Source organism: Taurulus bubalis, assembly GCF_910589615.1.
Source record: "Taurulus bubalis genome assembly, chromosome: 11".
Classification (NCBI taxonomy): domain Eukaryota; kingdom Metazoa; phylum Chordata; class Actinopteri; order Perciformes; family Cottidae; genus Taurulus; species Taurulus bubalis.
The window spans coordinates 3,460,840-3,481,273 of NC_136599.1; the positions used below are offsets into that span (position 1 = coordinate 3,460,840).

Consider the following 20,434-nt stretch of genomic DNA (forward strand, 5'->3'; position numbering starts at 1 on the left):
AAAACCATGATGCATCCGTGAGCGGAAAAAAACACACAAAAAACACCACAAAATTCCCAGAAGTCATGCACTAATCTCGCTATTAGACAATGTCACACCTTAGAAACGCCACCTCCCATGAATCCCCTGGTGACATCAGCAGATGAGTCTCCTTGTCTTCATGTGATCCACCAGCACCACCATTACCGCCAATCTCCTCCTACCTGCAAAAAAACATAACCAAATACGGACGCTTCCTGTCGGTGATTTCACTTCCCTGCGCCGCACAGAAACGTTTTGCAAAGAAGAAGTCTTTTTTTTTTTCTGCCAGAAAATGAGTATTTAATCCTGAGTAATTTATGGGAAAGTACAGTTGTGCAATTGTATGTGTCGCTGGTTTGGTTCCGAGGTGATTAACGATAAGAGGGTGTGAAGATAAAAAAAGTAAAACTCTGTGACTTATACTCCTCTTGGGGCATAATACAATTATCAATCAACACACATGCATATGTAAATACACACTGACCACACATTCCTTGTGGTTGCACCACAGCTGTTTGTACATCACACCTTTAGGATGGAGCAGATAAGCTGCAGATAGTTTGACATTTGATTGACACCTCCTAACTCTCAGCTCCGCCCCTGTTTGCATAGGCGGCCCATCCTGGATCCCCTCCACGTTAACGACCACACACACATCAAACAAAAGACTCACTGTCTGGCTATCTGTTCCCGTGGCTTCACCTCCCCACCAACACACACACTTTCCTCCTCGTCTTCCACTCCTTTATTTCCGGCTCTCGCTCCCTCCTTCCCATATTGCACCACTTCCGCCTGCCGCTTCGCTTTCTTACCGTCCTCCTCGTCCTCCCCTCTCACTCCCCCCCCTCTTTTCGTCTTGGGTTATCCGACAGTGGTAATGAGATGTTTCATTATTTGCATTTCACAGCTTTTAATAGAGAGAGAATTTAGGCTAAGCCCCGGGTCGTCAGTCAGGGAGTTACCATGGGAGACATAGCAGGCTTAGGGGCCTAGAGAGAAAGATAGCCCAGAAACCACACACACACACACACACACACACACACACACACACACACACATGCACACACACGCACACACATGCACACGTGTAAAAGAGGAAGACACAGGAGGAAAAAGACAAACAGAGACATGGGTAGATGTGTTGATACGACACTCTTTACATGTAAAATACTATCACGGCAAACTGGGGCTGTCTGAGGGGAGGGGGGCGCCGTTTTCTAGCATTTAGGGCCCTGCATCTCGTCTTCTCTAATAATTGGTGCACGATATCTCCTTTTCTCTATTTAAGGACACCCATTAGTGCAATGCATCTCATTTTCTCTATTTAAGGACACCCATTAGTGCAAAGCATCTTGTTTTTTCTATTTAAGGACATCCATTAGTGCAAAGCATCTTGTTTTTTCTATTCAAGGACACCCATTAGTGCAAAGCATCTTGTTTTTTCTATTTAAGGACACCCATTAGTGCAATGCATCTTGTTTTTTCTATTTAAGGACACCCATTAGTGCAAAGCATCTTGTTTTTTTCTATTTAAGGACACCCATAAGTGCAAAGCATCTTGTTTTTTCTATTTAAGGACACCCATTGGTGCAATGCATCTCGTTTTCTCTATTTAAGGACACCCATTGGTGCAATGCATCTCGTTTTCTCTATTTAAGGACACCCATTGGTGCAATGCATCTCGTTTTCTCTATTTAAGGACACCCATTGGTGCAATGCATATAGTATTCTCCCCTGGAAGGATAAATCAGAATGTTTTCTCTATTTAAGGACACCGATTGGTGCAATGCATCTCGTTTTCTCTATTTAAGGACACCCATTAGTGCAATGCATCTCGTTTTCTCTATTTAAGGACACCCATTAGTGCAATGCATCTCGTTTTCTCTATTTAAGGACACCCATTAGTGCAATGCATCTCGTTTTCTCTATTTAAGGACACCCATTGGTGCAATGCATCTCGTTTTCTCTATTTAAGGACACCCATTGGTGCAATGCATCTCGTTTTCTCTATTTAAGGACACCCATTAGTGCAATGCATCTTGTTTTTTCTATTTAAGGACACCCATTGGTGCAATGCATCTCGTTTTCTCTATTTAAGGACACCCATTGGTGCAATGCATATAGTGTTCTCCCCTGGAAGGATAAATCAGAATGTTTTCTCTACTAAAAGTTCATTCAAGAGGCCATTCATCATGTTTTATCCAGTGGAAAGGTACCCTTGAGGGCCCTTCATTGTGTTTTATGCACCGCGGGGACATCCAAAAAGGCACTTTATCATGTTTTCCCTTCTGGAAAGGCACCCACTAACACTGTGTGGGTCATTGGAGGAACTGGAGGTGAAGTGGACATCTCCGTCAACGTGTTATCGTCACACCTCCTTTCTTGTCACTCAGGGATGATCCCAGTCATCCTCGCTCTGCCTGGATTTCCATCAGATCACTATAGGCTCAACACCTGTGTGGCTGAAGGTGAGCGGACCAAGGTGTCAGAGCCACTGAATTGTACAAATTAAGTGTCATAAGCCGGACGGGAGGCTTATCGGGCCGATCTTTTGGCCGCTACGCTGAATGTGAACGTTTGCCAAGAAGCCCAATGAGCAGCATGGAGGTCTGCAGGTGTGCACCGTGGACGCGGGGGGTCCAGGTATTGTTTCCGGGTGGTGCCGTGGAAGAGGGGACTGGGGGGAGGTGGGGGAGCGGAGGATGAAGGGAGCGGCGCTAAGTCTCCCTAAGCCTCCTGGATCCTCTTTGGTCCCACTCCACATGACATAGCTATACCTCTTTGAGTCAATCTCTTCCTCCACCTTGACTCCTTGGACGCCGGCCAAAGAAACAAGAGAGCGGACGGAGAGAGAAAGGGAGAGCGAGGTGGAGGCGCAAAGAGGAGATAAAGGTGGACAGATGGAGGTTGAGGGATAAATGGGAGCAGGGATACTGAAGACATGGAACACGTGCGGCGAGGCGCGAGGGAGAGAAAATGACAAACATGAACAGTTTCTTATTTCCAAAAGAAAACTGAAGACAAAAGAGGCGCGAGAAAAAAACGAGACATACACAGGTAATGGCTTTGATGGGGCTTTTTTCTGCTTTTTTTTCCTAATTGCAGCTTCCATGCCTGCCTGTGTCTGGCTGTGTGTGCATGTGTGCATGTGTGCATGTGTGTGTGTGTGTGTGTGTGTTATTTTTGTCCGTGCCTGCCTTGTTGATGGGCTGCCACCCCGGCTTGTCCCGGAAGGCTGCCAGCTCCGTCGGATTGGGGATTAACCCCGGGATAATGGCCTTGATGCCCAGTTGAGTGGAAGCAAAGCTGTTTAAAAAATATTGGCTGCCTGAGTCACTCTCTCTCTCTGCCTCTCTTCCTGTCTCCCCCTTTCTCTATCTTCCCAGCCTCGCCATCGCTGCGTTTTCTGCCCCGTCTCTTGATTAAAATTGTTCTTCGGGCTACTTTCCCCCCTCCTCCTTGCTTTTCACGTTTTGCTCCAGCGTGTCCCGGCTTCACGGCGACCTTTCACATTTACACACATTCAGGATTATAGTGCGGGTTCAAAATAAATAAAAAACACAACTTTCTTACTTTCTTTAAGTAGTAGAACTGGTTGATCTTTCTCTGGGAAGTTCGGTAATGGCTGTGCTCGATCATCCTGTCGCGCATTCGAAGAACAGTGCCTCCATTGTCCGGCCGAAAATCATTTTAATTCAACTTATGCATGCTGTCATTCCCTCCCCCCAGTATTTTCTCTCATTATGTGGGAAAATGTCCACTTGCAAGCAAACCGATTCTTTCTCCCCGCACCTTTTTAATTTTTCATAAATATTAGCATATAACGTCGGAGATCCTCTTAATCTTTTTCTCGGGGCTCACATCGTTTATTTCGCCGTGTTTTGAAAGCTTCACGCGATACATAATTCATTTGGTGCGGACTCCGCCAACCTGTTGGCCTTTTGCTTTTCCACGGAAACGACCGGCTGTGACGCTCTGGTGCTGTAGTCGCTACCGGAAACATGTTGCTCTCTTTTAGTTTAACAGGTGAGACGTTGGAGCTGAGGCACGAGGCTGAGGGCAGAATCCTGACTAGATACCCCTCCTCCTCCTCCTCCTCCTCCCACTCCTCCTCCTCCTCTTCCTCTTCATTCACTTCTCCAGACCTTTTTACTGCGTCCTTCCTGCTGATTTTAAAACGACGGAGCCAAGACAGTAGTGAAAGTAGAGATGTGGAAAGAAGAGACTTCACCGCTAGTAGACGATCCTTATGAAGCGATAACGAGTCGGTACACACAAAAATGTTATGGCAGATTTATTCTGGTCAGCTGACAAATTTTATCCTAAGATGTATAATTGTTTATTTACAGACAAACAAATGTTTTTTTTAAGCCTTTAGCTTTGCATTTTGTCCGTCGCCGTCTTCTCTGCTCTATTTATAGGAGTTCACTCGTGTTCAAGTGTTTTTTTCTGGAATTTACAATGAAAAGAAGTTTGGTGTTTTCTGAGCCGGCCGAACAAAAGTGTTCTTTGTTATTGTTTGTAGTCCTAATATTATGGACCAATCCCGTTGGAGCAGGCTTTTGGTTGAATCCATAGGCTGTGCATGACGTCAACCGTTGGTTTGTGGACTGACGTTTTGAAGCCTTGCTTTGGCATTTTTGCCGTCGCCATCTTGGTTGTTTTGCAAACAGTGAACAGGAAGCGACCATATTAGGACTAAGGAGAAGTGACGTAGAGACTGCGTACTCTACCTGTCAATCACCTTGTAGCCCCGCCCTAAAGCATGCCCTGCTTTATGGTCTGTTTTATATAGACTTCTATACAACCAGAGGAGTCACCCGCTGGTGGTCAGGAGAGAGAAAGCAGCTTTAACACATGAAGCATATACTTCTATACAACCAGAGGAGTCGCCCCCTGGTGGTCAGGAGAGAGAATGCAGCTTCAACACATGAAGCATATACTTCTATACAACCAGAGGAGTCGCCCCCTGGTGGTCAGGAGAGAGAATGCAGCTTTAACACATGAAGCATATACTTCTATACAACCAGAGGAGTCGCCCCCTGGTGGTCAGGAGAGAGAATGCAGCTTTAACACATGAAGCATATACTTCTATACAACCAGAGGAGTCGCCCCCTGGTGGTCAGGAGAGAGAATGCAGCTTTAAGGCAGTTCATCATTGGCTTCTCTCCGCCTGGTTGCGGTCCTTAAAACCCAAAAATGTGCTGAAAGAAGCTAAAAAATCAATAAAGCTGAGATGATCTGTGTTTCGTTACGAGATCGACCGCTTACACGTTGCTCTGAGGCATTTAAACTCATTTTAATATAAAATAGTTTAGTGCAAAAATGCAAAGATAAAACAATGAATAAATGTCCCCCCAAAAATGCACATATGCTTTGGAATTCTTTGCCTCAGCAGAAACAGGTTAATTCTCCACGTCAAACGTTTAATTTTGTTTCCTCCTCTTTATTTATTAATGTGATATATATGTAATTATTTAACCACCTGGCACAAGGGTCCCTTAGAGCTGGAGTTTGACATGCTCGTCCAACCAAAGTCGTTTTTATCAAATAATGAGCAGAACGGTTACGTCCGCTGAGCAGAGGGCCACAATTTGAATGTAGAGTGATTAGCTTACGGTGGCAATTTTGCGAGCAGCACACACCGGCCACGAAATTATAATTTGCCCTGACCAACTGGAAATCCCTTAATTTAAAAATAAATTTAACTGAGTGTGCGTGTGTGCATGTGTGTGAGTGAGTGTGTGTGTGTGTGTGAAACCTGCAGCTGCAGTTCAAATCTTCTGCCTGCAAGAATGTTAATGAAGGAAAGTGTGCTTCAAGTGAGTTTCATTTGCCAAAAATGATATTGTGTCATCATATATTTGACCCGCGTGTGATGCAAAAGTCGACCAGGTTTAAAAAAAAAAAAAAAAAAAAAAAAAGTACCGCTCATCCCCTGATCCAGAAGGACCTTGTGGTCCCGTCTGTGCGGTCAAGGAGGCGGAGAAGTGGCTCGGAGGGACAAGCTGCATTCAGAGAAAGAAAACACACAAGGAGGAGGAGGAGGAGGAGGAGGAGGAGGAGGAGGAGGAGGAGGAGGAGGAGGAGGAGGAAGAGGAAGAGGAGGAAGCCCCATTCTCTCACTCCATCATCACCCGTCTCATCTCTTTACTCGTCTGGCCGCGGCCTAAAGTGACTTTGCTTTGACGCGACCGGGACAAACCGGGTGTGACGCCATGACGGCTCCGCTAAGCGTGTGACTAGCGTGTGTTTGCAGGGTCCCCCGTGTGTGCTTGTGTGTATTTAGGGGGCAGGGGGCTGCGTTGTGTGTGTGTGGTGCGAGGGCTCCTAATCGTGTGTGTGTGTTTAGGAGGACCGTCACTTTTGATTTGGCCTCAGAAGGGTGACGGGGACTTGGAGCTCTGGTGGCATGCTTTACTGAAACAATCATCTCTGACCACAAATAAACGCTCACAGACTGTCAGCCCGCCTGCTGATGACTTCTTCCTTGCTTTTTTTATTTATTTTTTTCATGGTGAAATTTCATAGAGGGATGAAAAGCGTTTTTTTGGTGTGTTTTTTTCTGCTCTGTGACATCCTGAAAGCACACTTTAGTTTCTGTAGCCTTGGTGAGACGGCTGCAGCAATGAGACACAGAAAGCTCTCTCTCTCTCTCTCTCTCTCTCTCTCTCTCTCTCTCTTTACTTTTTTGTTTGACAAGTTCATTTCATCTTACTTTCCAATTTTGTGTCAAGTGTATATTTGGAGGAAGAGAAAAGGAAAGTGCGGTATAAATCAAGGCAGGAACTCACAAGACAGTTTTTGGTCGTGTTGATGGTCGGAGCTCGAGGGGGAAGATGCAGGAGCTCTCGGAGGAAATGAAAAGCCAGAATCAGATTTAGAATCAGCTTTATTGGCCAAGTATGTGTGCACATAAAATTAATTTGTCTGGATGTACACAGAAATAGAGAATATAAACAGCTCGGGACAGAATTAAAAAGGTATTGTTCGGTGGAAGATACAGGTACATGAGTGGAGAAAATTCTTGCAATGTGGATTTCTTTGTTTTAATTTTCTTTGGTTGATAAAGCTTACAATTCTGATGTGAAAATGTGTAGAAGGATATGGTTATATTTGTCTATTTATGGGTATGGAGAGGTGTTGACATGCGAAATAATATATTTGAGCGTGTACTTTCTTATTAAATACACAATAAAGTTCACGCTCCTGAAGCGGTTGTCATGGAACCAGCATGTTTGTTGTGTTAACGTAACATTTCATTAATTATTCGACTCTTTACTCAGTTACTTTATTTATGCGTTGCCATTCATAGACTCATAATAAACTCGATAGACTTGGAGGTGTGTCGCTCCACTTTTCTCCGTTAGCCGAGTTTTCGCTAGCTAGTTAGACGTCACGGCTGTGAACCAATCAGATTGCTTCATTTAAGCTCCTCGTTTTATAAGCATGTGTGGCAGGTGAGTAGTATTCTGAAACCAGTCCTTTTTTAATGTAGTTTCGTTGTTTTTTCTGTTTAAAAGGGATTAAGGTGTGACGAACTATTTGATGGATATCTGCTTATTTATCTCATTAAAAAAGAGATTTCAAAAAGGAGATAAAAGACTGTGAGTGGGAGTTTTTTGTGGGTGTTTGAGCGCTGCAGTCGGGATTGGCTCCTCTGAAAGAAAAAAAAAAAAAAAAAGGGGTCTTTGACTGGAGGGAATTGGACATGCTGGAATTAAACAAGCCAATTAGGCGAGCAGAGAGTTTAGAGGTCAAAGCGCACTCCATTAAAGTTCCTCTTCTCTGCCTAACTACTGACTCAGTATGTCTCTTTGAGTCTGTTGAAGCAATAAATCTGATTATACCTCTCCCTCTCTCCTCTCTCTCTCCCAGTCCTCCGCTGTCGTTTCCCTCTCCACTGATCATTGTTTTTGTTAAATTTGAGGCACTATTTAACATGTCTCTGCACACAAATCCATCGGAAAAATTGCAAATACTCCTCTTTGCAACATCTCCCTCCCATCAGAGTGTTGCACCGCCCTGACATCATCATTAGCTCTTTGGACACGCTTTAACTCACAGAATGAAAAGTTGCATTCATGAACTTTAATCTCTACCCACACACTGGCTTGTTTTAAGTGTGTGTTTTGCAGCTGCAAAAAAGAGAGTTATATCACCCCAAATACTAATAAATCAACATATTTCATTTTATTCTCCTCTGATGCTGTCTTGCTAGTTTTTTGGGAGGATTTAAATGAGGTGAACGGAACAATTGTATTCGCCTTGTTTTCTGGAAAGAGATGCCGCTGTTTTTCAATGAGGTGAGCCGCCGCAAATTAAATTCCTTTCACTTACCTCGCATGGAGTGGAGGCAGGTTTCAAACGTTTTCATTTTAATCTGTAATTTCAGTAAATCGACTCTTTACATTCCCCTCGCCAAAAACACAGCGCTGCCGTCGTTAGCGTATTGCCGGTTAGCTCGAGTGCTCGTCGTTATTTGTTGCTTTCTGATTGATACCGGGGGACTGGAACATATGGTGGCAGAAGCTGGCGTGGAGAGCCGAGGAACCCTGACCCCGTGCAATGGCTCGGTCTTATTCCAGCTGTTGCTCAATGTGTTGCTAGCTTTCTTTCAGTTCCTCATGAGCTACAGTAGCGATTCTTTTCATTTGTATTTAATTTTTTAAATGGATGCCGCTGACCGCTGACCCTGTGTTTCACCGACCAACTGTCTGGAAAAAAAACGAGGAATAGAAATAAAAGAAAGGTATTGAGGTGTTTCTCAGGGGAATAAACAACTTCCTCTGTGTTGTGGATGTGAGCGGTAGAACTATGTTATAGACCGGGGACCGCACAACTGAATGTGCCAGTGGCCCTGAGAGAAGAATAGCAAGGAGAGGAGGAGGGGAGCTGGTGAAAGGTGAGAGGTGAAGACTTCCAATGTCTCCATCCGGGCAACGCAGAAAGGAATATCTCAAGGTTACATCACCAATAGATGTTTTCTAAGAAGTGAGCCGGAGGATAAAGAACACTCGCGTCAAAAGTTGCCTTTTCAGACTCCGAGGGACGAATTCTCATTCCATCCTCCTCCTCACAATCCTCCATTTCTATGACTTAGATGCACGGCAGTGGAATTGGTTCGGGAGTTAGCCGCACATTCATCGAACTCTTTGAGGAGAGAGGAGTTTTTCTTCCTCCCAGAAGGCTGTCACCGTCACTCCATCCCCGGCGCTCATAGGTGGTGTGCTTGTCCGAGCGGACGTGGGAGACACCGTTGGGATTTATCTGATCTTACAAGCCATCAGGCTGAGCAGAGCTTTGCTAAACGTGACCTGAAGTGTGCCGGCCCCCCGAGCAAACGCCGCTGTCACCTCGGCCAACCCCAGCTGTCATCTCTCGGAGCGGCCCACGAGAGCTGACAGCTGTGGCGTTCCCAAAACAAATCACCGCTGCGTTCGGTAACACTCTGCGTCCCCGCGATTTAGTCCTCGCCGAGACGAGAGCGGGAGCGGCGGCTGCTAATGCTCGGGCTAATGCACTGCCCGTGTGCGTTTGTCTGTGTGTGTGTTTGTGTGTGTGTGTGTGTGTGTGTGTTTGTGTTTGCAAGGGCTTTTGCGGTTTCTCTCCTTGATTCTCTGCGACCGAGTGGTTTGACTTGGAGCGGCGTTCACGTCTCGCTTTGTCTCCTCCCGCTCTCTTGTCTCCGCGGCCTTCACCTGCACCCCTTCTGTTGTGTGAGCTCAGAATGCCTCATGTGTGTCATCTAACATGTACACTATAGTAGAAGAAGAAGAAAAAACGCAGAACACAGGCAATAATAAAAAACCCACCGACATCGTTCATCGGTATTCGCGAGCCAAAGACCCTGAAGAATCTCCGGGGGCTATTAGATGTGTGGAAAGAATTCCAAACGTTAAACTCTTCTGTTATTTTGTAAAAGTAGTGATTTGTTATTGTTGGTATCACCGTCACGGCGCCAAGAATCCTGTCAATAAATACATCAATGTGATTTGAAGTCCTTGTCTCTCGTGTCCTCGGTTTCCTTGCGTTTTTGGTAGTTGCCATCTTGGTTTTTAGCCATCATCATTTTTGGTTGTTGCCATCTTGGTTTATGACCATCATCATCTTGGTTTTGGCCATCATCACCTTGACATTTGGTAGTTGCCATCTTGGTTTGTGGCCATCGCCATCTTGGTTTTTGGTAGTTGCCATCTTGGTTTTTGGCCATCATCATCTTGGTTTTTGGTTATCATCATCTTGGTTTTTGGCCATTATCACCTTGGTTTGTGGCCATCATCATCTTGGTTTTTGGTAGTTGGCCATCTTGGTTTTTGGCCATCATCATCTTGGTTTTTGGTAGTTGCTGTCTTGATATTTGGAAGTTGCCATCTTGGTTTTTGGTAGTTGCCATCTTGGTTTTTGGCCGTCACCACTTTGGTACTTGGAAGTTGCCATCTTGGTTTTTGGTAGTTGCCATCTTGGTATTTGGCCATCGCCATCTTGGTTTTTGGTAGTTGCCCATCTTGGTTTTTGGCCATCATCACCTTGACATTTGGAAGTTGCCATCTTGGTTTTTGGCAATCATCATCTTGGTTTTTAGCCATCATCATTCTTGGTTATTGCCATCTTGGTTTGTGGCCATCGTCATCTTGGTTTTTGGTAGTTGCCGTCTTGACATTTGGAAGTTGCCATCTTGGTTTTTGGCAATCATCATCTTGGTTTTTAGCCATCATCATTCTTGGTTATTGCCATCTTGGTTTTTGGCCATCATCATCTTGGTTTTTGGTAGTTGCTGTCTTGATATTTGGAAGTTGCCATCTTGGTTTTTGGTAGTTGCCATCTTGGATTTTGTCCGTCACCACTTTGGTATTTGGAAGTTGCCATCTTGGTTTTTGGTAGTTGCCATCTTGGTATTTGGCCATCATCATCTTGGTTTTTAGCCATCATCATTCTTGGTTATTGCCATCTTGGTTTGTGGCCATCGCCATCTTGGTTTTTGGTAGTTGCCATCTTGGTTTTTGGACATCGTCATCTTGGTTTTTGGTAGTTGCCGTCTTGGTTTTTGGCCATCATCATCTTGGTTTTTGGTAGTTGCTGTCTTGATATTTGGAAGTTGCCATCTTGGTTTTTGGTAGTTGCCATCTTGGTATTTGGCCATCATCATCTTGGTTTTTGGCCGTCACCACTTTGGTATTTGGAAGTTGCCATCTTGATATTTGGCCATCTTGGTTTTTGATAGTTACCATCTTGGTTTTTGGTTGTCCCCTTATTAGTTTTTTGCAACCAGAAGTCACACGAGAGGGTGGAGCTTCGTACATTTCCATTTCTAATTAACTTTCACGAAGGGGAAACACACTGTGAAAGGGTTAAAGTTGCCAGGTTTGGGAGTGAACCCAAACCCTCAACGCCGTGGTAGCGACATGTTAATCACAAGTTAGCACTCCCCTAACAGTTTTTATTACTGTTTACTGTTTTACTGTTTATTTATATTACTTGATTTTGATCTTTTATTACTTGTGAGCAATGCTGCTGTAATCCTGTACTTTCCCCACTGCGGGACTAATAAAGGATTATCTTATCTTATCTCTTATCTGAAGTCAAGTCAAGTTAGAAGTAGGTTCATTTCCTCACATACAACCAGACTTCTTTTTCCGCCCCTGATGGCTTTTAGACAGAATGCAGGGCTAAGTCCCTTCAGCACTGGCTTCACTTTTCAGAACAGTAGTTTGTCTTCTGATGAAAACTGAAGAGTTGGATCTTCACTCACTGACAGCTGAGCGGCTTCACAAATTGCCATTAAGAATCTTTTCTCTGTAGTTTTTCGGGAGGAAAAAGAAACATATTCATAACCCAGACTGAACCGCGGCAAGATCAAAAACGCAGAGGTGAGGGTTCAGAAGTGACTTTTTCGTCTTAACTAGACAGCTGATTGAATATTCACAGCGGAAAGGAAAGATGAAGAAAAGAAAAACAAGGAACTGAGGCTGTGTTTATTGATACATTTTTAATGGTAAAGTGGTTTGCGCTAAATGAGGTGTTTTTCTCCCTCTCAACTGTTTTGTGAAAGTGTCACACTTTTTAACTGACATTTTTAATGAGCTCACACACACACACACACACACACACACACACACACACACACACACACACACACACACACACACACACACACTTACACACAAATGAACCTGTCAGACACGGTTTAAACACAGAGATTTTTGACTATTTGTTACTGGTCTGTTTTTAGACATCAAACTACAGCGGTTGAGATGTGGTTTCTATTGATGTCATTGTTTTTATGTCACAGTCATTATTGAGATACCCTGGCTCGTCTTTAAAGGAGTGGTGCGGCTAAATTTGCTCATTCCTCCCCCAAAACCCTCCTTACATGAAAATGAATCCGACGTTTTAAGCTACATCCATCAACCACATACAGTGTGTGGACTTAGGGGAGAAAAAGCTGGATATGTTGCACAAAAAAAAGTTTATATTTCATTGCTCGTTTTACTGCATCGTTGTGCATATTCCCATACTTTCCGCTTTTTAACGGCGCTATATCTTTTGACACTCCGTTAAACCCGTCGTTTTCTTTTGTCTCCCAGCAGACGTTGGGAGGAGAGGCTTTTGTTCGGCTACACCGATGAACAACAGGAAGGAGGACATGGAGATCTCCTCTCACTACCGGCAGCTCCTCAGAGAGCTCAACGAGCAGCGGCAGCACGGCATCCTGTGCGACGCCTGCGTCGTCGTGGACGGGAAGATCTTCAAGGCCCACAAGAACGTCCTCCTGGGCTCCTCGCGCTACTTCAAGACTCTCTACTGCCAGGTGAGGGACTGATACCTCCGCGAGGAGGGCGGGGCCAAGGGGTCGTGTTGTTTTTCTCTCGTTTTGTTGCTGCACGAGATATTTTAAAACTTCTGAGGCCTTCGTCAAACCTCTTCATCGATCTCCCAAACCCTACCAGTCCAAATAGGGCCTCTGGTGTGATACAGCGAAGAAGAAAAAAAGGCACATCCTGGCCTTAAAAGTCAATATAAGTCCATGTTTTGTTTATGACACTATTCCAGAATTCAGCATTCATTAATATAGTTACGCTAAGAAAAAACTACTTTTTTGTCTTTATTTTGTTTATGTTGTATTTTTTGTGTACTATCATAAACTAATATACCACTAACACATAGATGAACTTATTATCTATGTTCACAAGGGTTTTCTGTATATTATAGCTTTTTAAAATATTCAAATAGACCTTGGGGTTGAGGAGATATTCAGTATTTAGTTGAACACACACCATTCACAAATTTTCGCCATTAAATTGTCTGATGCCCTTTCGCCCCCTTCAGGTTAAAAAAGGGGCGGAGCCTCACCACCAGACGACCGTCACTCACCTGGACATCGTCACGGCGACGGGCTTCAAAGCCATACTGGACTTCATGTACTCGGCGCACCTCGCCCTCACCAGCAAGAACGTGATCGAGGTCATGTCGGCCGCCAGCTACCTGCAGATGACGGACATCGTCCAGGCCTGCCACAGCTTCATCAAGGCGGCGCTGGACATCAGCATCCGCTCCGAGATGGCCGACGAACTGGCCGACTTTGAGATGGGGGCGGTCGCCTCCGCCGGCATCAGTGGAGGCGGCGGTGGAGGAGGAGGGGTGGGCCTAGGAGGAGGAGGCGGAGCTGGAGGAGGAGCTGGAGGAGGAGGGGGAGGAGGGATCGTGGGCATGGCGTCCGAAGCCCTGGCCTCCATCATGTCCGGCCGCAGCACCTCGCCTTGGCTGGCGCGCCGCACCAGCCCGGCCAACTCCTCCGGGGACTCGGCCATCGCCAGCTGCCACGAGGGAGGCAGCTCGTACGGCAAGGAGGACCAGGAGCCCCCCAAGAGCCACGAGAGCCAGGCGGAGGCCTGCCACGACTCCCAGCCCGCCTGGCCGCACGACTACCGGCCCGTCACCGTCAAAGAGGAGCAGGTGTCGCCCGCCTCCTCCTCGCACCCGCGGGACACGCCCAGAGGGGCCGCCCAGAGCCAGGGCGAGCAAGGGCCCGGGGTGGGGGCCGCCGGAGGAGGAGGCGGAGGAGAGGGGCAGTGGCAACCGCTGTCGGGGTCGGGGCGGAGGAAGAACAGGAAGAACAAGGACACCGTCAGGCATATTACCCAGCAGGCCGAGAGGAACTGGGACAGGGAGCGGGACAGGGACCGGGACCGGGACAGCAGGCCCGGGTCTCCTCTGCCCTCCATGCTGGCGGTGGCCGGGTGGAACTACAACGGACAGGAGATCCCAGGTAAGAGCTTCTAAGCATCTGCTGTCTTTTGGAAAGGGCTCCTGCACTGTAAAAAAAACGCCTGTGAAATCCACAGTAATTTACTGTGTTTGTGAGCAGTAACCTGTAAACTATTTCCCAGTAAAAGAATGTGTATTCATTCAAATATTGCAGTAGTCAAAGCTTTACTGTAAAAATCACAGTAATAAATATTGTACTGTATAAAAACACAGTACTGTAAAAAATCTTTCTACCCAAAAAAGTACTGTAGAAAATGACAGTAACTAATAATCTACTGCAGTTATGTGGTTACTGTGTTGTTGTTGTTTTTACAGTAAGTTAATAACTGTCAATTTCACAGTGTGTTTCTTACATTGTGCACATTTTTTGTAAGATGGTGAAAGCCAAGCAGGGCCTTTTCAGGTCCAAATACAGCTTTTTTCTGGGGTTTTCTGGACTTGTTTGGTTAGATTATTAGTTTAGCTTCACAAAAACAGGTGGAATCATCTTTGACTGGCGTTTGAAAACAGGAGGGATGGACTCGGGCCAAAAGAAACTCGCCGCCGTCTCGGAGGAGACTTTGTCGCTCTGATTTGATGACTTTAAAGGCTTAAGAGTTTCCCCGAGTTGCCGCAGTTTTCGAGCCGGGCGCCTATACTTGGTTATCCAATCGTGTAATTAATGAATGACTGCTGAGGTAATAAGGTTAGAAAAGATAATTAATTGAGAGCGTTGTCTCAACACTCAACTATAGGATCTAATTCATCCGGGCTTCTCTTTTAAAGCGACGCCGTCCTAACCGGCAGCGCCGTGTTGACTCCAGTCGAACTCCAGTTCAGCAGCGTGTGCGTGACGCTTCACACACACACACACACACACACACACACACACACACACACACACACATGCACTTAATGCTCTGAATCCTGCGCGGATGTTTCAGCCGCGGCGGTATAAAAAGAAAGTGACCTCTTTTGCTCCTCCGGGTTTGAGATTAGCGAGCTTCCACACTAACGTGTTAGGCCTTAAGGTGATTATCTCAAATCTAGAGAGGTGTGAGGGGAAGCCTGGGTAAATGCAGATGGATAATACGATCCTGTTCTTACCGCAGTTTATGTAACACACACTCACCCACGTAAACAGGCGAGCCTCACGCAGCACAAACACACACTCCGAGCGCACGCATGTTTATTTATTTGGAGAAAGTGTCTCTTCATCTTCAGCCTTGTAGACGTGTTTTGTGAACTCTATTACACACAAAAACTAATACATGAAAAACACTCAGCTGCATGTGTGTGTGTGTGTGTGTGTGTGTGTGCACCGCGGGGCCCAAGGCGTCGATAGGTAGATCATTAAAAGTAAGAGAAGCTAATCCTGGGCGCATTAAGGGAGTTGGCTGTGAAATGGGCACACGCGTCGCGCAGCGAAAAGAAAACAGGATAATTGAATTGACCTGGGTCACCGCACGGATTACCAGCGCGTCCTCGCCATCCCTGGCTCCTCCCCCTCCCCTCTCTCTCTCTCTCTCTCTCTCTGGGGTTTAGGGAAGGACTTTCTGGAAAGGGCAAGACGAGGGAAAGGGGAGTAAGGAGAGAGGAAACAGACAGAGCATCCGTATCCGGGCTTATGAGGATTTGTAGGAAGTGTCCTAAATCCCAAATTTTGTGACCTGCAGTCAGACATTATTACGGTGACCAGGTACACACACACACACACACACACACACACACACACACACACACAGTAAGTAAGTAAATGGCACTCTGACTCGTCCGGTTTATCGGTTTAGAAGGTTTTAGTAGAGAGAGACAGAGAGAGAGAAAGGTGTTTTCTCACCTAAAGGTTAGAGGAAGTCTAGTGTTGCCGCTGGTGTAGACTCACCTGGTGTCACCCAAAAAAACAACACGGGACCCGGGGAGAGTCTTTTGTCCCGTGGGGTTTTACCAACTGCCCGGGTCGCCTCCAAAAGGGCAGCTCTTGCCATTTAGCTGGTGAAGTCTCACGTTACCAGTGGGCTTTGGGAGTGCTGGGGTTTGGCAGTCGGTGGGGGGTTTCAGCCGAGTGTGTCGAGTCAGTTTGCAGGAGGCGGTTTCTGTGTGTTTAGAGAAAAGGTCCCGAACAGGTTTAGTGAGGTCGTTGTTGGATCGGCGTTTGGTGGTGTTGGGGCGGTTGTGTGAGGCTCTTCATGTCGATGCGGTTGCCTCTAGGTTGTTGTTTTTCTTTTTCTTTTGACCCAGTCAGGGTCAAAAACACACGGATTCCCTAAAGGGCTTATGCGAGTTTGTCTACTTAAGTCCTAAGTCTCCTTAAGTCCGGATTTTGTCACCTACAGGAGGAGATCCGAATCAGATGGACGGGCATATGGGCAAGCAGAGGATTGAGAAAGTGATGTACGGTTCTATTTTAAGTGTCTAATTACAACAATGACAGCATTGCAAAGCAGACAGCAAAGAGCTTCAAAGAGACTTCTCTCTGTTAAGAAAACAAGAGAAACACCGGCTAACGGCAACTTGACGATGAATAAAGAAAGTGTTCATCCAAGTGAACGGAAAGTACAAATATTTAACTCTCAATTATATATGCATATAATCAGAAAGAAGCAGAAAGGTGTGAAGACAGCCTTGTTTTGGGACCACAGACGTAAAGTCAGCTTTGGCTTGTGGGTTTTTTGTTTTGAAGCTTCCAGTTCGTCGTGCCGTCGGTCGCCATCTTTGTTTTTTGCAACCAGAAATGAGGGCGGGGCTAAGTGCAACCGAACGCTGAATAAGACCAAAAATATAAACAATAATGAAGTGAAAACACTCTGTGAAAGAGTTAAAGTTGTGAGACGTAAACACGGACAACTCATAGTGGAGACCTGCCAATCACCTTTAAGCCCCGCCCCTAAAGCGTCCCCTGCTTTATGGTCTGTTTGACTCTAAATGACCATAATTTACTAAATGAACATCATGCTGTATTGAAGAAGACTTGAAACTAGAAATTGAGACATAAACTCATGTTTACAATGTTTACTGAGGGAATACATCAAGAGAAGTAGAGTCATTTGCTCATATACTTCTATACAACCTCACAAAGACAAAAGAACAAACTTGTGACCGTTGTATGAAGTCCAGTTGTTTCCATGAAGGGATACGGTCGGTATAAAAGAGAGAGGGCACCTTCAGTCTGAGATTAGCTTAATTGCTTCATTCTTTATTGATGAGTGCCTAGACTCTCTCTCTCTCTCTCTCTCTCCCTCCCTCTCTTATTCATCTGTGATCGGTCGGTGTCCATGCTTCACGATCACAAAACGCTCACACTGCTGCACACAACCCGAGGGCACCGCAACTAAATATGAGGGTAATATATGGCCATGCGTAAGAGGCTCAGTGTGTGTGTGTGTGTGTGTGTGTGTGTGTGTGTGTGTGTGTGTGTGTGTGTGTGTGTGAGCATGTCGTGTGCCGGTGTTGACATAAACATCTGCAGGAATTAGGATTTGTTTTCTTTAGATCCCCTTCACTTGCAAACATCTGCTGTGTTCATTTGATGTCATTACTGAGGCTACTAAGCACTTCCTCTCTCTCTCTCTCTCTCTCTCTCTCTCTCTCTCTCTCTTCCTCTATCTCTCTCTCTAGCGCTTGATCTCACTCTTTCTGGCGCTCATCTTGTCTGCTGCCAGAAATATTTTGAAATCTTACATGCGAATTAGTAAAAGAGATAAACGATCTTGCGCGTATATATATATATATATATATATATATATATATATATATATATATATATATATATATATATATATATATTTGTTTTTCTTCTTCTGCAGGATAATATATCAGAGGTGACATTTATTTTCTCTGCTCCCCTCCTTTCCTGCTCACGTCGTAAAACCTTTAAATAATTACCTAAATTTATTTTTAGTTTGGGCACCCGCTGCGCCTCCCAGACGTGGATTAAAAAGCATCTGCAAATCAAAAGGCGGGAGTGTTTTTGAAAATCAAGCGTGAAGCTTTTAATACACAAAATAATTCAGTATATTTTTGCTCACCTTCTTGTAGTCCAGCGCTGAAACCACGGGCTGTTTTTATGCATTTTAAATGTCGTCTTATTGTAAATTAGATTAGGTCGTCTTGGTTTTTGTTTCTTCTACCACTTGGTTTTTGGTCGCCGCCATTTTGGCTTTTAGCGACCAGAAGTGATCAAAACTGTTACAATTAAAAAACACTAGAGCGAACAACGCTATGGTAGCGACCTGTCACTCACAGTAAGCCCCGCCCTTAAAGCATCCCCTGCTTTTTGGTCTGTTTGACTCTAAATGACCATAACTTACTAAATGAACATCATGCTGTATTGAAGAAGACTTGAAACTAGAGATTGAGACTTAAACTCATGTTTACAATGTTTACTGAGGGAATACATCAAGAGAAGTAGAGTCATTTATATATACTTCTATACAACCAGAGGAGTCACCCCTGGTGGTCGGTAGAGAGAATGCAGCTTCAACACATGAAGCAGACTTCTATACAACCAAAGGAGTCACCCCCTGGTGGTCAGGAGAGATAATGCAGCTTCAAAACATGAAGCATAGACTTCTATACAACCAGAGGAAGTCAGGAGAGAGAATGCAGCTTTAACACATGGAGCATATACTTCTATACAACCAGAGGAGTCACCCCCTGGTGGTTAGAAGAGAGAATGCAGCTTTAACACATGAAGCATAGACTCCTATACAACCAGAGGAGTCGCCCCCTGGTGGTCAGTAGAGAGAATGCAGCTTTTAGACACTTTTTTTCCGACACGGAGGTTGTCGTTTGGTTGTGGCCTTTATTAAACTACAGCTTCCGCACTTAAAGATTTTAGTATAAATAACTGACATAATCGTGGTAAAAAATACAAAACATACCACTTATATTTCAGGATAATTACACTTATTCAGTTCGGCTCTTTTCTAACTTCTTTTCTCATTCTGTGAATGTGTCATTACTTACTTTGCCGTTATTTTATTCCATTAAAGACGCGTCGCCTCTTCTTGTTCGGGCCCCGTCGCCCTCAGACTGAGAACACCACCGAGCCGGGGAAACATCAGTTAGCCATTGATTTCTTTCCTACTTCCTTTTTATACGCGGGGCAAACACCGACTTGATCTTTATCCCACATAATAACAGCACTGGAAATACTTTTTTTTTAGTTTTTTTCGCTGGTATTATGAAAGAAACACACACAGAAACACACACATGGTGACCTTTTAGTGGCAGCTTGGGGGATTTTGGCAATCCGGTACATGGCCGGTGTGATGTGTACAACACACACACACACACACACACACACACACACACACACACACACACACAGCATCTGATTATGTAGACGGGAACAGTTCAATCACACGTGGGCCGCTTCTTTCCATTTCCCTCTAGCTGTTGCACATTGATTACATCGAGAATCTTTTTTTGAAATCAAACATCTTTATCTGACTCTCTCCTCGCTGTGGCCTCAGAGTTTGCCCCTCCTCAACCACCGGCACACACACACACACACACACACACACACACACACACACACGCCTGACACACACAGAGACATTCATATAAAATAAGAAATTGTTTTTCCGTAGAGCCGTCTCCCTTCTTTTCTCCATGTTTAGTCTTTCCTCTTCTGGATCTCACCTGAACCCCTCCCCCCCAAAAAACTGCCCTTTTCTTCCGCTTAAAACTTTCTCTCTCTCTCTCTCTTATATATAAATATATATTCTTAATTCCCTTCCTCTCCTTCCCGGCGCTCGCCTCCCCAAGTCTCTGCAGTCTAAAGGTGAACACTTGAAATAATGAATCGGATCCCCCTTTCGCCCCCTTCCTCTCTGTATTCCAGTTAAGACTCTCCCCATAGTATTTGCACTTCATTAAACTTGAAATAGGTTTAATATTTAAAACACCGTGAACAGATCCCAACCCCTCTCCCTCCCTCCTCCAGCCTCACCCCTTTGCACACCTCTCCACTTTCTCCTCCTCACGCTCAGGTTTAATAATCTACTCGCACATTTCCTCCCTAATTCACTCCTCCTTCATTAAAAAACCAAAATAGATTTCATATTTCAGACTGTGTGGACTTAATTTTTAACCCCTTTTCTTCTTGGCTTGGTGCTTGACACGCCGTGGGTTAGAAAACTACATCGTGTAGAGGCCTCTCCTC

At 45.1% G+C, this 20,434-nt stretch overlaps 1 protein-coding gene across 1 annotated transcript in view; it reads left to right on the plus strand.

Moving 5' to 3' along the window:
• Window positions 1–12,646: 12,646 nt before the first annotated feature.
• The window catches only part of zbtb46 (zinc finger and BTB domain containing 46), a gene marked incomplete at both ends in the record, with an annotated part of 40,246 nt that continues 32,458 nt past the window's right edge, over window positions 12,647–20,434 (plus strand). Inside the window, 2 exons of the mRNA XM_079225908.1 lie at window positions 12,647–12,832; window positions 13,351–14,290. Coding sequence (XP_079082034.1) covers window positions 12,647–12,832; window positions 13,351–14,290 — 1,126 coding nt within the window. The remainder of the gene's footprint in view (window positions 12,833–13,350; window positions 14,291–20,434) is intronic.